The 16,738-nt window shown below is 52.9% G+C and overlaps 1 protein-coding gene across 1 annotated transcript in view; it reads left to right on the top strand.

The window, feature by feature from the left end:
- The window catches only part of Glis1 (GLIS family zinc finger 1), a 196,868-nt gene that overhangs the window by 118,815 nt on the left and 61,315 nt on the right, over window positions 1–16,738 (top strand). Inside the window, exons 3-4 of the mRNA XM_075945012.1 lie at window positions 4,150–4,318; window positions 8,797–9,685. Coding sequence (XP_075801127.1) covers window positions 4,150–4,318; window positions 8,797–9,685 — 1,058 coding nt within the window. The remainder of the gene's footprint in view (window positions 1–4,149; window positions 4,319–8,796; window positions 9,686–16,738) is intronic.

The following is a 16,738-nucleotide window of genomic DNA, read 5'->3' on the forward strand; positions in this document are numbered from 1 at the left end:
TAAGGAAGTTTAAAGTTTCAGCTTACAGTTCCAGCCTCTGACTGACAAGACAACATGGAGGCAGGAGAATGAGGCAGCTATTCACGTCATGGAAGCAGAGAGCTTGGGCCAGAAGCCAGGCCTCACAGTAACCCTCAAATGCCTGTCCCGAATGTTTCACAACCTCCTAAAACTGTACCACTGGCTGGGGACCAAGTTTTCAAATATATGGGCCTGTGAGGGACATTTCATACTCAAACCATCACATCCCAAGAGCCAAGATTCTGTCTTCCCATAAAATCCTGTTGGAAGGGCAGTCCCTCTCCTTCCTGTGTTCTTTGGGTTCTGCCATGGCAGGGTGGAGTAGCCGTGCCTCCCCAGTCAGCCACTGGTTGTCTGCTTGTTTGCAGAAATGCTTGGCTGACTAGGTGGCTAAGTCACCAGGCACTTCTGACCTCTGCACTTGCTGTGTGGACTTGGGCAGCTTACTTGCTGCACTGAGTCCTGAGGACTGCAGTGAGTCTCACAGTAGAGTGGGAAGATTTTATATAACCTTGTCCCTGGTCTGATAGCTTGTTGTTTCTAAAAAACTTGCTTGTTGGAAAACAGAAATCAGTTATCACTTAGGCTTTTCTGGTCCCTGCAGATGGCTGCAGGTTACTATAGGAGGTGCCCCGGGCCTTGGATGCTGAGAGTGGCAGGTTTCAGCACAGTGGAATGTTCTCGTGGGAGTCACTTTGGGTGTGGTTCTACTTTATATTCAGGGTATTATGGTAATGTGCAAAGCTTCTGGGTATACCGTGAGAGCCATTTCCTTCAGACTGACTCACTGGGGTTTCATTCAGGCTACTGAACCCTGCGTTTGGTGAGCCCTAAGTCTGGGAGTTTGTCCTTCAGAGTCTGGCTTTGGACCATCTAGACCTGGCCTGCCTGGGGATGAACTGCTTCTTAGAGCCCTGCCTGAGCTCCAGGAAGCACAGCACAAGCAACTAGCATCGTTCTTATTCTTCAAGTGTTCAATCTAAGCTAAGACTTGATCATATGTGTCTCCCTTGTCACTACAACCCTGTGAAGTAGGTGTCAGACAAGAAAACCGAGGCCAGGCCAGGAAAGCAGAACCCGCTTCTGACCTAGTTTCAGAAGTGTGAGTCCATGCTTTGCTGATCCTTTTCCTTTTGGAGCCTGTTTCTTCGTATACTCACAGTTCCAGCCCTGACTCTGAAGGATTTCTCACCATTTGTCAAGGGGCTTCTTGTGCTTGGAGAAAGCCAGGATGTAGGGTCCATTCTTGGCTTTCATGGTATAGAAGGAAACACAGCTACTCTGTGCCCAACTTTATCTGGATACCCCTCCATTAGGGCCGCAGGGCGCTAGACGGACAGCTCCCATCTTCCCACTTGCCATCCTCCCCCCTGGAGACAAAACATGAACAGGAGCAGGCCTACTCTGGGTCTTGTGATGCCCTTGGGGATGGAGAAAAAGACTCCGCCAGAGAGGAGATAGTGCCTACATTTGTTCTGTAGATGTATCTCTGTGGAAGAGATGGCAGCCTGAGGTTCTATGTCCAGCCTTTGAGGAAGCAGGAGACCTAGAGCAGTTCGGCATGGACTAGAGCTCCAGCTGTGCCAGTGGTTGCTAGGTGACCTTAGGTGACCAGTCAGTCAACTCTGATTCTCAGCTCTGCCAAGTTCAGAGGTCAGAGCTTCCCGCTGGGCCTAGTGGAGGACAGGAGACAAGGACTTGAGCAGGCTTGCAACAGCAGCCAATGCCAACTTTGGCCTCAGAGCCTCTCCCTTTCTTTCCAGCATCACTTCTTTGTTTATTGCTGGGAGGGCTCTCCCAGACTCCAGCAGAGAAGCAGCTAAAAGGTCCAACCATTCCTTCATCTACTGTTTGTTGCTGATGACTCTAATCAGCTCAGTCTGTCTTTCCTGTGTGACCTTGGCAAAATGGTTAACCCTATTCTGTCTACGTTTACTGTTTGGGAACATTTGTTGGGGGCAGACGAAGGGGGGATGGGACAAACAGAACAATACTTGGGTTTCAAAGTCCAAGAGGTCTGGGCTTGGGTTGTGTCCCTGAGCCTGGTCAGAAGCTTTCTATCTCTTCAGCAGAGCTGGGAAAACAAAACAAAACAAAAAACAAATGTTTCAAGCCTGCCCTCGGAGGCTTGAAGAGGAAGGACTGAATACATGCAAGAATCACCACTCCTCCCCAGCCCTTCCCCACTGCTCCTTAAGTCCACCTTCCTTCTCCGCACTCCGCTTGCAGGAGGAAGTACATGACCCATTGGCTCTGAATTTCTGGAAGGAAGCTTAGAACCACCCTAACCTCCAGGATCTGGGAGAGATCCTGGCAGAACAGCCCCTGTGATGCTCTCTGCTCCAAATGCCATTAGTGGTCATAAAATTATCCACAGTTTTTGGAGGCCAGTCCCAGGGTTTGCCTCAGTGGGACAATAAAATCGCATGCAGAAACAATCTGGAAAAGGCGAGGACGGCCAAGCGGAGTCGGAGTTAAATGAGCTGCAGCCTGCTCTCATTAACTCGGGCCATTCACATTTGTTACCAGGGATTTCTTTTTAATTAAAAAACAACCACGTTATTAAAGCATAACCCTAAGAAGGGCTGACTGGGCAGCCGCCGAATCCAGCGGAGCGAGCGGTCCACGCAGCAGGACAGGCGGGTGCCGCCAGGGAAATGGCGTGGAACAGATGTTATTTGGAGCACTCACCCAACACGGGGCCTTGAAAGTTGTGCCTTCTCATCTGTACACTGTAAAGTGCTGTTCAGAACTGGGGAGAGTTAGTACTGTCTGTCATAGCCACCTGGTCTCAGCCCAGCTAGGACTGGAAGCGCTGTCTTGAAAGGCCGCTCACTTCTTACCACACAGAAGTTACGGTGTGGGGCTGGGGGCTGGCAGACTTGAGACAAGAACACAGCACAGATTTCTAGTTGTGTGCTCTTGAGTGATCAATGTAATTTGCATGAGCCTCAGTTTCCACATGTATGGAAATAAGTATAATCGTATCCCTTTGCCAGGCAGTGGGGAATCCATGGCTTGTACGTAGTAGATCATATGTGGCCTCATTGCTGTCCTTGTCCTTAGCTTAGGGGTTTCCTGTTTCTTTGCTCAGGGTTGACAGTACCTAGACTACTTGGACAGTCAGTATAACATTTTGCCACATCTCTGAGGCATTTTAGTCTTTCAAAGTACTGCATAACCCAAGAGTACTCTTCTTTCCTGGGGCTCCTGTAGGTGCTAGCACCGTGGTACCTGAAGGAGCAGAGGGTCGGTGCACATCGGGACGGGCCCGAGTTGTAGAATGGGTTCTGGGAAGTGAAGAGGCTCATGCCATGATCCTCATGTTCCAAAGCATTGCCCCCAGAAGTGACAGGGCATAAAGCCGAAAGGAATATTTTCCAGATTAATTGCCCTTGTCTATAGATGAGCACCTGTGGTTGAGGGGCGGTGAGAGAGGCTTATTAGCAAGCTTATCTGACATTTGTGTTCACGTTACGGGGTTTTTAGGGCCATTCCATGTACTGCCTCAACAGAACCTATAAGCAGACAAGAGTGTAGAGAATAGGGCCATCAGAGAACCACAGGACGCAGAGATGGATGACCGTACTGACCGCGGTGTGATGGGATCTTGAAGTAGTATAGAGGAGGCTTTGGTATGAAGTGGCCCTAGACGATAAAGTTGGGCAGACACCTCCTTCTTGACACATGTACCCCAAACACCTCCACTTCCAGGACCCCCTGCTGCAGCATCGCCTCCCAACCTCTGAGGCACACCCAGAATGGCAGCTCCCAAGTCCAGCATGTTAGAACCCAAGCCCCTGCCCAGCATCTGAGTTCCCACTCTGAGGCGGTTGTAGATGACAGTCGATGAGCATTGAGGAACCATCTCTCTGGCTCACCAGTGTGTCTGACTGACAGAATTCACTGTTTGCTGACAGTCGTTCAAGCAATGGAGCTTAGCTTACACACCTGAGAACTGACGATTTTTTATCACAGATTCTGCCAAGTGATTCTGGAAACCAAATAAGGTGTCCCAGGCCTCAAATGCAGCAAGGTGTTCAGATGGCTTCAGGGCTCTGTCCTCTCCCCAAGCTCCCTGGTAGCTGTTCATTCACCTGTCTCCTCTTTCCTGTTGTTTCCACCTAGTGAACGGGAGCTACGGACACTGCCCAGAGAAGAGCCTGCTGGACCTGGACCTGCCTGAGGGTCCCAGCCCCTCCTGCCACCAGGGCCTGTTTCTCCCTGCAGGGACCCCACCTCCCCGGGATCATCCCCCTGTCTGCGAGAGGCTGCTTCATTTCCCCCACCCTAACAGGTATGTGTCCATTCCTTCCACCACACCTAATCTGCCTGGCTAATGGGTCACACAGAGAAACTGAGACGCAAAGGGACCAGGACGTGTCTGAGTCGGTTGGCACAGAGATGCCTAGTGCAGGCCCTCCTTGTTTTCTCAAGAGATCCTAGGGGACACAAAGATGGCTTCAATGAGGCGCATGTCCCTGTTTCACAGGCTGAGGTGGCTCCATGTGCATGTTTTTGTGGGCGCACACTACTGATCTTGGGGGCAGCATGCCTGGAGCCCACTTCATGGGCATGTGGCTCTGGATACTGGCCCAGATCCTAGTTCGTGCTCCATTGCTCCACCAGCCACGTAGTGCCTGCTCTGTGCCCAGTGCTGGGCCAGTGCTGGTGTCCTTGGGGTAGGGGCAAGGATCCCCATTCCAGGAGTGCTGAACATTACTAGATAGGAGGACACTGAGAATTTTGATTTCCTGTGGCCTTCTCTGATATCAGCAAGGCTTCTGTTTTGAAAGAGTTAATTCATTTGGTCGGGCTGTCATAATAAATGTCATAGATTGGGTGGCTTAAATAAAAGACATTTATTTCTCATAGTTCTGGGGGGCTGGAAGCCCAAGATCAAGGGTTGACAGGTGTGGTTTCCCCAGATCTGTCCCCTTGGCTGACAGGCAGTCACATGGGCAACCCTTTATCTCTGGGGTCTGTGCTCCTATCTTATAAAGGAATCAGGCATATTGTAGTAAGGGCCTTCATAACCCCACGTAGTTTAATTTCATGTTTAAGGCCCTGTCTCCAAATGTAAGTACTCTGAAGGTTAGACTTCTGACATAAATTGGGAGAGGCTAGTCCAGCCCATAACAGGAATAAGTATCTCTTAGGCTTCATATTGCCTGCTAGTTAGTGATAGTCACGTGTTTCTGTTGCCTGGATTAGTCCCCGATGCTTTGGCAGGACATGTTCCTTGGGGTGGGAAGGGGAGATGAATTTTATGTTGGACTGTGTGGGCTGTTTGTTGCTTTAATTTTGCTAAAAAAAATAATCAGAAGCATCATTTATCCCTTTAAGTATCATTTTGACAGTACCAGGCACGGGAGAGTCTGTATCAGAATCTCTACTGGTTCAGTGTCGGCTACACAACCTCTGATTGGCTGGATCTGAGCCAACACTTTTTTAGTTTCCCTCATCTTCTAAAAGAACATGACTCCATTCTAGACCATGCCCGAGTCCAGGCCTGCCTCTCTGCAGTGGGCCTCCCGCTGCCTTCTGTTGTCCTTCCTGTCTCTAGCCCTTGCTCTTCCGCCTGGCTTGGTCACCTTGCCTGCAGCCTAGTTCCCGGTGCTGATGACTGCTTCCTGTGAACTCCCGTCCCACTGGGTCCCACAGACCTGGGCCCAGGTTCCCCTGCTGTCCAGTGGCCGTCATGGAGTACACGAATGGAAACTGAGGCAGGGAGAATGTGTCACTCATGTCACTAGTCCGGTGACGTCTATCTGTGAGGCAGGGCAGAGGTTTAAGTAACGTTAGCAATATCCCAATTTTGACATTTCTGTGCTTAATATGGGTGTCGTCCCCACCCTCACGGTGGTCAGTATAATGTTTGGATGAGATCCTGTCTCACTTCTATCACTAGGTCCCCAGGGGACCTGAGGAAAGATACCTAGCCTCTAGAGCCCCTTTCTTGATCTGTAAAGTACAAAGAGAAGCACACAGTAAAGAGGCCTCATAGAACCAGGAGGCCTCGGCATCAGGCCCCAGCTTCCTGCCCCTCCGCTACCCCTGTGACCTCCTGGCTCTGTGCTGAGTGGGCCCACATGTTCACAACACGAGGCCTTGGCCTTTTGAAGCCCCTCCCCCGACTCTCCATATTGCTGACTGCCAATATTTCTCAGCAGAATCATCACATACCACTGAGTAAAGAGACCTCAGCTGAGGCTATGGGCTTTGAGGACACAGAAACTGAGCCCCTAGGTGTGAAGACCTCTCCCCACCCCCCACAACTCTATTGCAAAAACTGATGGCTCAAGTTGAACACCTTCACAAAGACAATGATCCAAAGGAGGTCTATGCCATTGACTTAGAATGTTGATGCCCTAAAGAAATGATACGGTTCTCCCAGTCAGCATAGTGGTAGGATGCTGGCTTCCCAGGAATGGCATTGTGAGCGTGCTGGAATTCTGACTCAAAGACCCAGGCGTCTGCTCTTGCTCCATCACCTTTGGCTTTGGGGTTGCAAGCGTGTTTAAAACAGGAGACACATGTCCTTTAAAGCTTTGCTCCTGTACCAGATAGAACTTAGTACCCATCATTCCACTGTTAAGATAGGAGTCAGCTCGCAGGGGTAGGGGGTACCTGGTGCATCTGCTTCTTAGCCACTGTGCACTCAGGGCCCTGAGCTCACAAATTCTAGAGAGAATATAGAGCTCAGAACCACCTGCCAGGCCACCCAGGGACAGGGAGAAAAAGCCAGACCCTGCCACACCCTTGAGACCTCAGGCTGGAACCTCACACTCCTCCCACAGAGGACATTCTGATTACTGTCAGTTACATTCCTAACCCAGTCAGATGCTGCAGCCTTTGTCGGTTCATTGACCTGGAGCCATTTGTAAAAGCTCCAGACTGGTGCTTCCCACTGCCCTGTCTGCCAGCCTTTCTCTGCCAGCATTGTGCCCGGCTAAAGCAGCAGCTATAGTGTCATTTCTCTGAATTTTACAAAGTCCCCACTTTCCTGTCGACTCTTTCAGTAGAACTTGCTGCTGGCTGTGGCAGGCCCAGTGTCCCCACCCCTGGGAACGGCTTGTGCATTTGCTCCTCAGCAGAGATGCCGAGGGAGAAGCCCCTAATGGGAAGTTGTTTAGTGTCTAAGAGACAGGCATGTCCATTCAAGGCCATTACAGGCCTCCATTCAAGGAGAGCTTGCAATCAGTTCTGCACAGGAGATGGAAACTGGGCTCCTGCTTCAGGCCTGACACTGGCTTGCTACTGCATGATGGCCCAGGCCCTCAAGCCTCAGGTCCTACTTCCCCCACTGATCCTGAGTGATCTAGGGTGAGAGGCCAAGCTCTGAGTGCCTCCAGCTCTGGCTCTGACTCTCTTCCCCTAACTCCCATTCTCTCCACCCATCGTCTAAGCTCCTGGAGCCAGAGGGGCAGGGACTAGGTCTCAAGGCTGTCTTGGCAAGCTCAGTTCTGCCTGTGGGAGCCATGGGAAGTGGTTTTGTAGAAGAAGTCATAATGGTACCATGGCCTAACCCTCTCCTTCCCAGGGTGCTAACCCTTAAACCCAGCCATCATCCCCTTAGTTCTCCATATAGTGGTGTGGTTCTTGTCTCACAGATGAGGAAGCAGAGCCAGACAGGGCATGCTAGTCAGGCTCTGAGCATAGGACCAGGCCTCCAGGTCCTGGAGCAACTCTAAGGTGCTTCCGCCAGTATCACCAGGTCTCTCCGATCTTCAGTCTTCTGTGACAGTCTCGCCCTGATGTTTCTGCCTGTGTCCTACCCGGTCACCACCCGCAGTGGTGGAAGGGTCTGTGCAGAAATTCCTTTGCCTTTCTGAGCATGGCCTCCTGTAAAGGGGGTGGAAGAAACTGCGGACCAGTCACATGGTAAAGATGGCCTCTGTGGCTAGCCCACATCCTGCCATTTTCATGATCAGGAACAGAACTGTTTGGCTATTGCTGAGGATAGAGGCCCCAAACTTGCCCAGAGTGAAGCAATTTGCCCAACTTTGCCATCTAGAATGGAGCTGACCTCAACCTCAGACTTGGTCTCCTATCTCCCATGTTCCTCCCCAGAACTGCAGCTCCACATATTCACATCTGAGCTCAAAATTCTGGGGCACCCTGAGACTCTTGTCCCCTCACTCTGTGCCTCAGGCTCCCACCCCGTCACACTAGCCATGGAAAGACAGGCTAGGTAGGGCTAGATGTCATTAAATGAAGTAAAGATTACAAGAAATTAAAATTCCAAGGGGCGTGTAAGTAGAATTTAAACCCTGTTGGACCTGGAGATGCCTCAAAATGCCAACCATAGCCTTTTGCCCACAGCACTTACTTGAAGCTCAGAGGGGAGGGGAGGGGCTGACCATAGGGAAGCTGGGAGGCCAGCAAGATAGTGACAGAGTGGTAGATGGGCCGGGTTCTGGCAAAAGGTTGTATTCTTCCTGGTATCCTCATTCATCCCCTGGTTAGCCTTCCTGCCTCTCCTGTCTCCAGCATCTTTTTCCTGGTATCCTCATCCCTTCCCTGGTTAGCCTTCTTGCCTCTTCTGTCTCCAGCATCTCTTTCTAGGCTGTCTCCTCCTCCTGCTCTTGCTTTTCTGCTTCTTGCCTCTTCCCTGCCCTTGGCACAGCAAGTTCTGGTCTTTCCCACACTCCGTCTCTCAACCTTCACTTCTTCCTTGGACTCCTCCAGGTCCATGTTGTCTGCTTCTGTGAGCCCTGCCTGACCCCTGGAGAGTGCCTGCCTTTCATAATCGCTCTGGCTACTGTCTTCCAGGTCACCCAGACCCCAGGCTACATACGTGAATGGCAGCCTCCAAGCAGCTCAACACATCAAGCAGGAAGCCCTACCTGACTACCAGGCCATGGCCAGTGCCCACACGCCCCTGCCCACCCACTGCCGGGCCCCATCTTCCACAAACCTGCAGCCAGAGTTGGACTTCTCAGGCCGAGGCCTCGCTAATCCTGCACCTTCCTGCTACCTTTTGGGCAATGAACCTGTCTTGGGCCTGGGTCCCCAACCTGAGGCCCACCTCCCTGAGGGCAGCCTGAAACGCTGCTGCCTCCTGGGCCTGCCCCCCACCTCTTCAGCCTCTTCCTCCCCCTGTGCCTCCTCTGACATCAATCCTGCCATCCACTCTTCCCAGACAGCTCTAGTTAGCTGTGTAAATGGACTCCGAAGCCCACCTTTGCCAGGAGAGCTGGGGGGACCTCCCAAGCGATCACAGCCGGGGCCTGGGCCTGCATCCAGTGATGTCCACGAGGGCAGCTTGCAGCTCGAAGCATGCCGGAAGTCAGGCTTCCTGAAGCAGGAGCCCCTGGACGAGTTCTCGGAGCTCTTTGCTCCTCACCAGCAGGGTTTGCCACCCCCCTACCCACTGCCTCAGTTGCCAGCTGGCCCCGGCCTTGGAGGCCTCGGGCTCGGCCTGGCGGGCAGGATGGTGGCCGGGCAGCAGGCATGCCGCTGGGTGGACTGTTGTGCAGCCTACGAGCAGCAGGAGGAGCTGGTGCGGCACATCGAGAAGAGCCACATCGACCAGCGCAAAGGCGAAGACTTCACCTGCTTCTGGGCCGGCTGCGTGCGCCGCTACAAGCCCTTCAACGCCCGCTACAAGCTGCTCATCCACATGAGGGTACACTCGGGAGAGAAGCCCAACAAGTGCATGGTGAGTCCAGGGGCTACCAGGCCCTCTCAGTGCCCCTCACAGAGCTGCACCACCCACTGCACTAGAAAGACCCCCTTTGGGAATAAGACCAGGCTCCCACAAGGTCTGGGGTCGAGAGTGCGGCCGATGAATAAGACCGTCTGGGTTCCTGTCACTGGGAACCTTGACAGGATTGCCTTGTCCCTGCGGGGGGTCCTGGCCCCCACACTGAAGCATTAGATGGTGTTAGATGTAGTCTAGCAAGCCACACAGCCTGGTGCCACGTGACCTCTGAACCTAAAGCAAACCTGGCCAGGCTTATCTTTTCCATGTCACCCGAGGGTGGCAGATGGTGAGTGAAGTGTGCCCTCCTCCAGCCCTGGCCTTTACCCAGTGTACCTCGACAGCCCTGGCTTCTGTAGAGAGGTCCTGGACCTCTAGGACAGGCTTGGAGCTGAGGTCCAGGGCTGGCGTCTGGCTCTACACGACACCAGCAATGCTCCAGCTGGGGTTGAGACAAAGGACCAGGGAGAAAGAAGCATGTGTGTGCCTGAGCATTCATGCAGATATACACGAATTAGAAGCAGGCACCCTGCCTGGCCCTCTTCTGGCTGGCCATGTCCACGTCCTGTGCTTGCTAGAGTGGAAAGCCTTATCAGAGTCTAGGAGAGAGATCTTAGGCCCCGTACCCATCCTCTGCCCTCCAGACACAGCAGCCTGGGATGGAGGGCTGGGGCCCGAGGCTGCCATACAACACCAATGGTACACAGCACCCGGGCCATGCGCATCTCCCCTTGCTCACTGCCAGACAGTAGTGTTTCCAGCCTGTAGTTCTGTCCTGCTCGGCACTGAAGGTGTGTGTCACTTGCAGTCTTAGAAGGGCTCCAGGTCCCTGGTCAGAGCACAAGGTGACATTCGTGGGCCATCAGATAAGAGGAGTTAGTCACTGTGGTGTAAAGTCATTTTCTTGGGGCCACACTTGTCCCCAGGGCTCACCTGCTTGTGACACTGAGCTGGATGTAGACTGAGTGTGTTCTCCAGTCTTGAAGGATAGGGAGTCTATCGGTCCATAGATAGGCTAAAGGTGGACAGCCCTTGAGAGGAGGAGGGTAGAGACTGGGCTTGTGAACTGTCGTGTGGCACAGAGGTATGGGGAAAGGGCTCCGAGCTGGTGGAGAATTTTACTTGGACGTTTCGAGGCAGAGAGTATGCGGGCAGGAGGGCTGGTGGCTAGGCTTGTCTCTGAAGATGCCACATCTATGTGGGGTCTTAAGACACATGACTTAATGAAAATTAATGAAAGACGTGCCTCATCTCCAGGATGGGAAAGATCAGCAAGTCCATAGGTCGGGGCTGCTAGCAACAGCCTGTCTCCTCTCGAGATGCTGAACCACAGTTGTCAATCACAGTTTCCTCCTGTTGGGAACCCAGGGTACCTGTGTAGACCCAGGAAGTAAACTAAGTGGCCGGCAGCCTTCTCATGCTGGGGCCTTCTGTGCAGAATCCCAGCATCCACGGGTGCCCTGTGAGATAACTTGATCCCCAGCTGGGGGGCGCTGGGTGCTCAGAACAGCCTTGGGTCTCTCCTGGTCAAAGGTCCCACCTGATTCCATCCTCTACAGGACACTGGGGACCTAGGTTTGCTTCTGTCACAGTCAGGGATGTGTCCTCAGGCCATCAGGGACCAGGCTGTGACAGCCCTAGATGGAGTTTGAAGAGGCCCAAGGAGAGGAGCCCAGAGGGCTTCCTGGGGGTGGTGTTGATGCCTCCTGGGGATTGCATTTAGTCTTTATCAGGTCACGATGAAACCCAAGGCTTTCACATGTGGAAAAACAAGGGTCAGAGGTCAGATGAGTCTGGCCAGCTTCCCACACTCTTGACTTTACCCCCTGCAGGTTAGAAGCGCAATGGTGACAGTTAGGCAAGCAGCTGCTGAACGCCAACTTCACAACGCAGGTGTGTTCTAAGTGCCAGCTCCATGTCATCCTCATCAGCTCCGTGAATAGATACTGTACACCTCCATTTTACAGATGAGAAAAATGGAGGCTCAGAGAGGTTGCACAATTGGTTCCAGGTCACACCGCTAGTCAGAGAAAATAATAGAAACAAGATAACAGAGGCTAAGAATCAGAGTAGTAGTGATGATAAAGATAAGTTGTCCAAAATTATAACACCAGTAACCACCAGAGGGGTATTGAACCCACATCCCTATCTGTTGCAGTGCCCTTGTTAATATAGCTGCTTCTCTGGGGCCCTGGGTGCAGCCATCTGCAGTGGGAACTTCAATGGAGCCCCACCCATGGTGGTGGAGTCCGTAACCAGGGCAACAGGCAGACCCCGGCCCACACCCAGGTGAATAACAGCTCCCATCCCTGTAAAATTATTAATTTCTCATGACAGGCCTTTGCTACTATGTCTGTAATAGACAAAGGAATCTTGGACCTGAGGCCTCTGGAGGACAGGAAATAGATGAGACGTTTTGATTGAGGAGTAAATGGCCCACTAAAATAGCAGTTAATCCTTTTATTATCTTCCCAGCAGCATTTCCACAGCTTTCATGAGGTAAGCTCCCCTTACCCCATCTAACTGCAACACCCCCGTGCTGGCAGCTGGTTTAAATTTAGCCTGTGAAGCCTCTGCTTGATCGGGTACCAGGCAGCCTGGGTGTGGAGAGAGGAGCCTGCTCCCCAGTTCTGCTCCTTAGTCCTGAACTCTGCTGGCCTCCAGGTAACCCCGCCCTCGCCTGGTCCTGCCTGGCCAGCCCTGCCCTGTTTAGTAAAGAAGCCTGAGGAAGCTTCTAGATCTCTCTGCAATATCCTGTTATGGTTCCTGTTGCTCCTGGTCTTTTTCAGTCTTATTAAATCCAGGGCTTCATCTGCATTACCATAACAAGCCTATGTCCAACCCAAATACTGATGCGGCGCCTTGAAGACATGGTCTTTGGAAAGATTAGTCCTGGCTTTTTTCGGTTGGTTCCACCAGACAGTCAGAATCCTCATTGTCTGAGCTGCAGAAGCCTGCAGCCGTGAGGCAGAGATGGAAATGGTGGCTTCTCAGAGAAGCCCTGCCCTGTTGTGGGCTCTGTGAAATGACAGCGAGGTCAGAAAGATCCCTTGCTGTGGTGAGGAATTTTAACCGCGCTCTTCCCCTGCGTGGAGAGCATGAGCAGAGCCGCAGAGCCCACTGGAGTCCTGCATGCCTGTCCTCCAACTTGACGCTGCCCTTTGCCAGCTCTGTAACCTCGGGCAGGTGACTTACCCTCTCTCAGCCATGGGACGCTAATTTATAAAACGAGGCAATAACAGTATTTAACTTCCAGGGCTGTTGTTAACAGGATTGAAACAGATGGTTCAGGAAGAGCTCATAGTTACTTCCCTTCCTCTCCATTCTGCTCTCTGCATTGATGTCTCCGGCAATGGGTGCAGTGGTCCTTGCGGGTTGGGACAGAAGCGCTTAGGGTTTCTTATGGAAGGAAAGAAACCAAGAGTCAAGGGAGCCATCCGTGGAGCCTGGTCTGGAGGTTGCTGAGCTCTGCATCCTCCACTGCCAGCAAGACAGGCAGAGCAGCTTCAGGTATCTCGTGGGACGGCTCTGTAGCCACCTGCATTTTCTAGGGAGCTCTGTTGCGTCTTTTCTTGGTGCTGCTCTGAGCCAGGCAGAATCTGCACAGGTGTCTCTTTTTCTGTGCTGGTAAGCAGCTGAGATCTAAACTGTTCCCCATCCTGCCCAGCCCTGGCCAGCCGTAGCCTTCTGCCGTCCACACCTCTCCTGTCTGACTGTCCAGGTGCCATTGAATGGTGATCTGGGCACAGCTCAACATTACCGAGAGCCAGAATGAGCCAAGGAAGGCAAAACTCAGTCCCTGAGGGCTCCCAGGAGGCCCCACCACTCCCTGGGACCAGAGTTACACTCATGTCTAATCCTAGACTCCTTCCCTCAGCGATACCCGCCTCCAAACAGAGCCCTGGTGCTGGGGGAGGGAAGGCAGAGAAGGGGGTCATATACTGAGAGTCTCGTTCTGTTGCAAGGACAGTGCGAGCCTCAGCTTAGAACAAAGCTGGGCAAACTACAAGGCCCAGAGGGGCTGGTGAGCTTCCAGGGGTCACGGTCTGTCGAGGGCTGAGACCCACAGAACTGAGAAGAGAGGCTGCTTTTGAAGCCTGGTATCCTGTTAACATGGGAGGTCAAGGGGAACCGGGTACTGGTACCTACAGAGACTGGCTACAGCCAGCTCTCTCTGCCACCGAGCCCAGCTGCACCCCACCCATGACCTTTGCTTAGCCTCTTCCTTTAGCAGCACTGTCCAGTCCCGGCAGATAGTATCCCTGAGCAGCTGCCCTGCTCCTGGCTCTTGAGCCCAGCCCTGCCAGGTTGGGCATATTTGGAGGCTAACACTCCAACTTACCACACCATCCTAGCCTCATCCCAGGGACTCCTCAGGGCCCAGGAATGTCTTGATGGGCAGGTCTTCCAGTCCTGCCCCATGTGTGCAGACAGGTTATAGGGGAGGCAGAACCAGAGAGGGTTGTCAGGAGCCTGGTGTTGCACAGCAAATGCAGCAGTGTCAGGCTGATAAGCAAACGCTGGGCAAAGTTTAGGCTGAGAGAGTGACCCTTAGATAGAGACACTCCCTGACATACTCACCTCTCTGAGCAGAGGAAATCGAGGAAGATATCCTGATGTCAACCTCTGGCCTCCACTTGCAGCCACACAGGCAAGTTCACACACACGGGGATTGGGGGGCTATCTTTGGAGCATCCAGGGCAAAGAGATCCCATCCCACTGTGACGATGGGAAGGGTATTCTAGGACGCAGGGATCAGCATCCCCATTGTACAGGTGGGAGGGCAGTGGGGACAGCAGTGTGGGGCAGGTCCACACTCCAGCTGGGACACCAGGGGTAGGATTGAAGGTAGATCTCAGCCTGACTCCAGACATGTCCTAACCATAGCTCCAAACCACCTCTCAGGTCGGGAGTCAAGTCAATCCAGACTTGAAATGTATTCTGCAAGCTTTCAGGGCCTTGCCTGAATCCTGGGTCGCAGTGGGGAATCAGCTGTAGCCTGAGCTCGGGAGTCCTCTACAGGATAGGGAAACAGGCCACTAAGTCACCCAGAGAGCCTCTTTGCTGTGATTTGGTGGGTTCTCTGTTCTGTCTGGAGGTTGGGATTCCTGGCCAGGTTTGAAGGCTCCATAATGGAGTGTGCTTTGACATTTCTGTCCGGGGAACTCTGCAGCAAGAAGTCCGGAGGAGCCACCCTGCTCATCAGCTCAGGTCACCTGCCCTGCCCTGAAAATAGGGCCTGAGTGTCACCCCATTCCAGGGTTGGGAGGTGCCAGCCTCTCTGGGTCATGTCAGCTCCTTGTGTACCTCATTGGGAGACAGGGAGAGCCAAAGCCAGAGAGAGGTGTCAGGGCTCATGTCTCCCTGAGAGTTCCAGCAGTCTTGCTGCCTGCCGCCTCCCCTCCCTCAAGGTTTTCTCTCTTCCTGGGCTACCGTAGGTTTGCATTCTTCCAGTTCCTCCAGTCCTGTAAGCCTTGACTTCTGGTTTTGGTGTTGGCAATTCCTTTCCTTCCTTGGCAGACTCCTTGTCCTTCACATCCCAGGGCAGTGCTTCTAGCCTGCCTCCTTCCTTCAGCCACGCCTCATTCTCTAAGCCACACCCCTTCCCTGAGCCACGCCTCCTTTCCCAAGCCCCTCCTCCTTCCCTAAGCCCCGCCTTGTCTCTAACCACACCTCCTTCCCTAAGCCCCGCCTCCTTCCCTAAGCCCCCTGTTCTCCTTGGCACTTCTTGTGTGACCAGTTGTCTCAGAGACAGTATTACTTTTCACGGTGCCGTGACAAAACAGCTGATAAAAATCGTCTGAAGAGGGGAGTTTCCAGGTAGAAAATCTCCAGTCCATCCTGGCAGGGAAGGCATGGTGGCAGGATTGAGATGCAGTTGTTACTCAGGAAACAGAGGGATGAATGCTGGTACCCACTTTGCTCACACATTTCATTCAGTCTAAGGCTCCAGCCCATGAAATGGTGCTGCTCCCATTCAAGGTGGACCTTCCTTCCTCATTACATCCCTCAAGGTGTGTTTCCATGGTGATTCTAAATCCAATCAGGTTGATAGTGAAGGTTAATCCCCATAGAGTCTATGGCCTAGTCTTGGTGGCAGAGAAGCAAAGTCTTCTTGCTGGGTCATGGGCCTTTCTGCCCTAGGGCTGGGCCAGGTTGTCTAGAACAGCTCCCTGTGAAGTCATGACCTTGAGAAGACCCTAATGTTGTCTTATCTACCCCCTTGGCTGTCCCTTGGAGCTTTTCTGCTAGGAAGCCTGTAGCCGGAAGTTGCCACCAGCATGGGACTGGAGCAAGCCTGACTAAACCCCTCAGTCTACATTGTTTTAGCTGTGACCAGAGGTGACCAGAGGACTGTTGTGTGGTTTTGAGCAGCAGCCCATGTGAAGCCCTGACAGATGGCTCTGACCATCTGACTGCCTTGGACAGTTCGTCTTCTGAGTGGGGTAGGGGTCCCCAGATGAGCAGGAGAGGCTGTCGTACAAAGGATTCTGCCGTGGGCTGCCTTTGTTAGGGTCTGTGTGCTGCCCTCTGCACCTGCTCCTCCACACAGCACCCTAGGCCTGCCTGCCACCGGGTCCAGCCCTTCCAGAGCTACCCAGAACCCATGTCAAAGGATGAGGCCCTCTCATAATCCCAGCACTCTGGAGGTGGAGACAGATGATTCCTGGGCAAACTGTTAGCTAGACTAGCTGAATCGGCAGGCTCTGTTTAGCAGGAGACCCTGTTTCGGTAAATAAAGTGGGGTGTGATGGAGGAAGACACTGACTTCAACCCCTCTGGCCTCCGTACACAGATGCACATGTGTGCGTGCACACACTCACACACACACACGCACACACTAAACCGTGAGCTGGGGCTAGTGAACCATCCTGGGCAATGGGTAGTGCCCATGTCACCTCAGGTTCAGATCTGTACTCTGCCCTTTGGCCAGCTGAGAGCCTGCCAGTCACACAGTCTCTCCGAGCCTTGATGAAAGGCCTGTGATGGCGGCGAAGTGGACTGTGAGTG

Source organism: Microtus pennsylvanicus, chromosome 13 (assembly GCF_037038515.1).
Source record: "Microtus pennsylvanicus isolate mMicPen1 chromosome 13, mMicPen1.hap1, whole genome shotgun sequence".
Lineage (NCBI taxonomy): Eukaryota > Metazoa > Chordata > Mammalia > Rodentia > Cricetidae > Microtus > Microtus pennsylvanicus.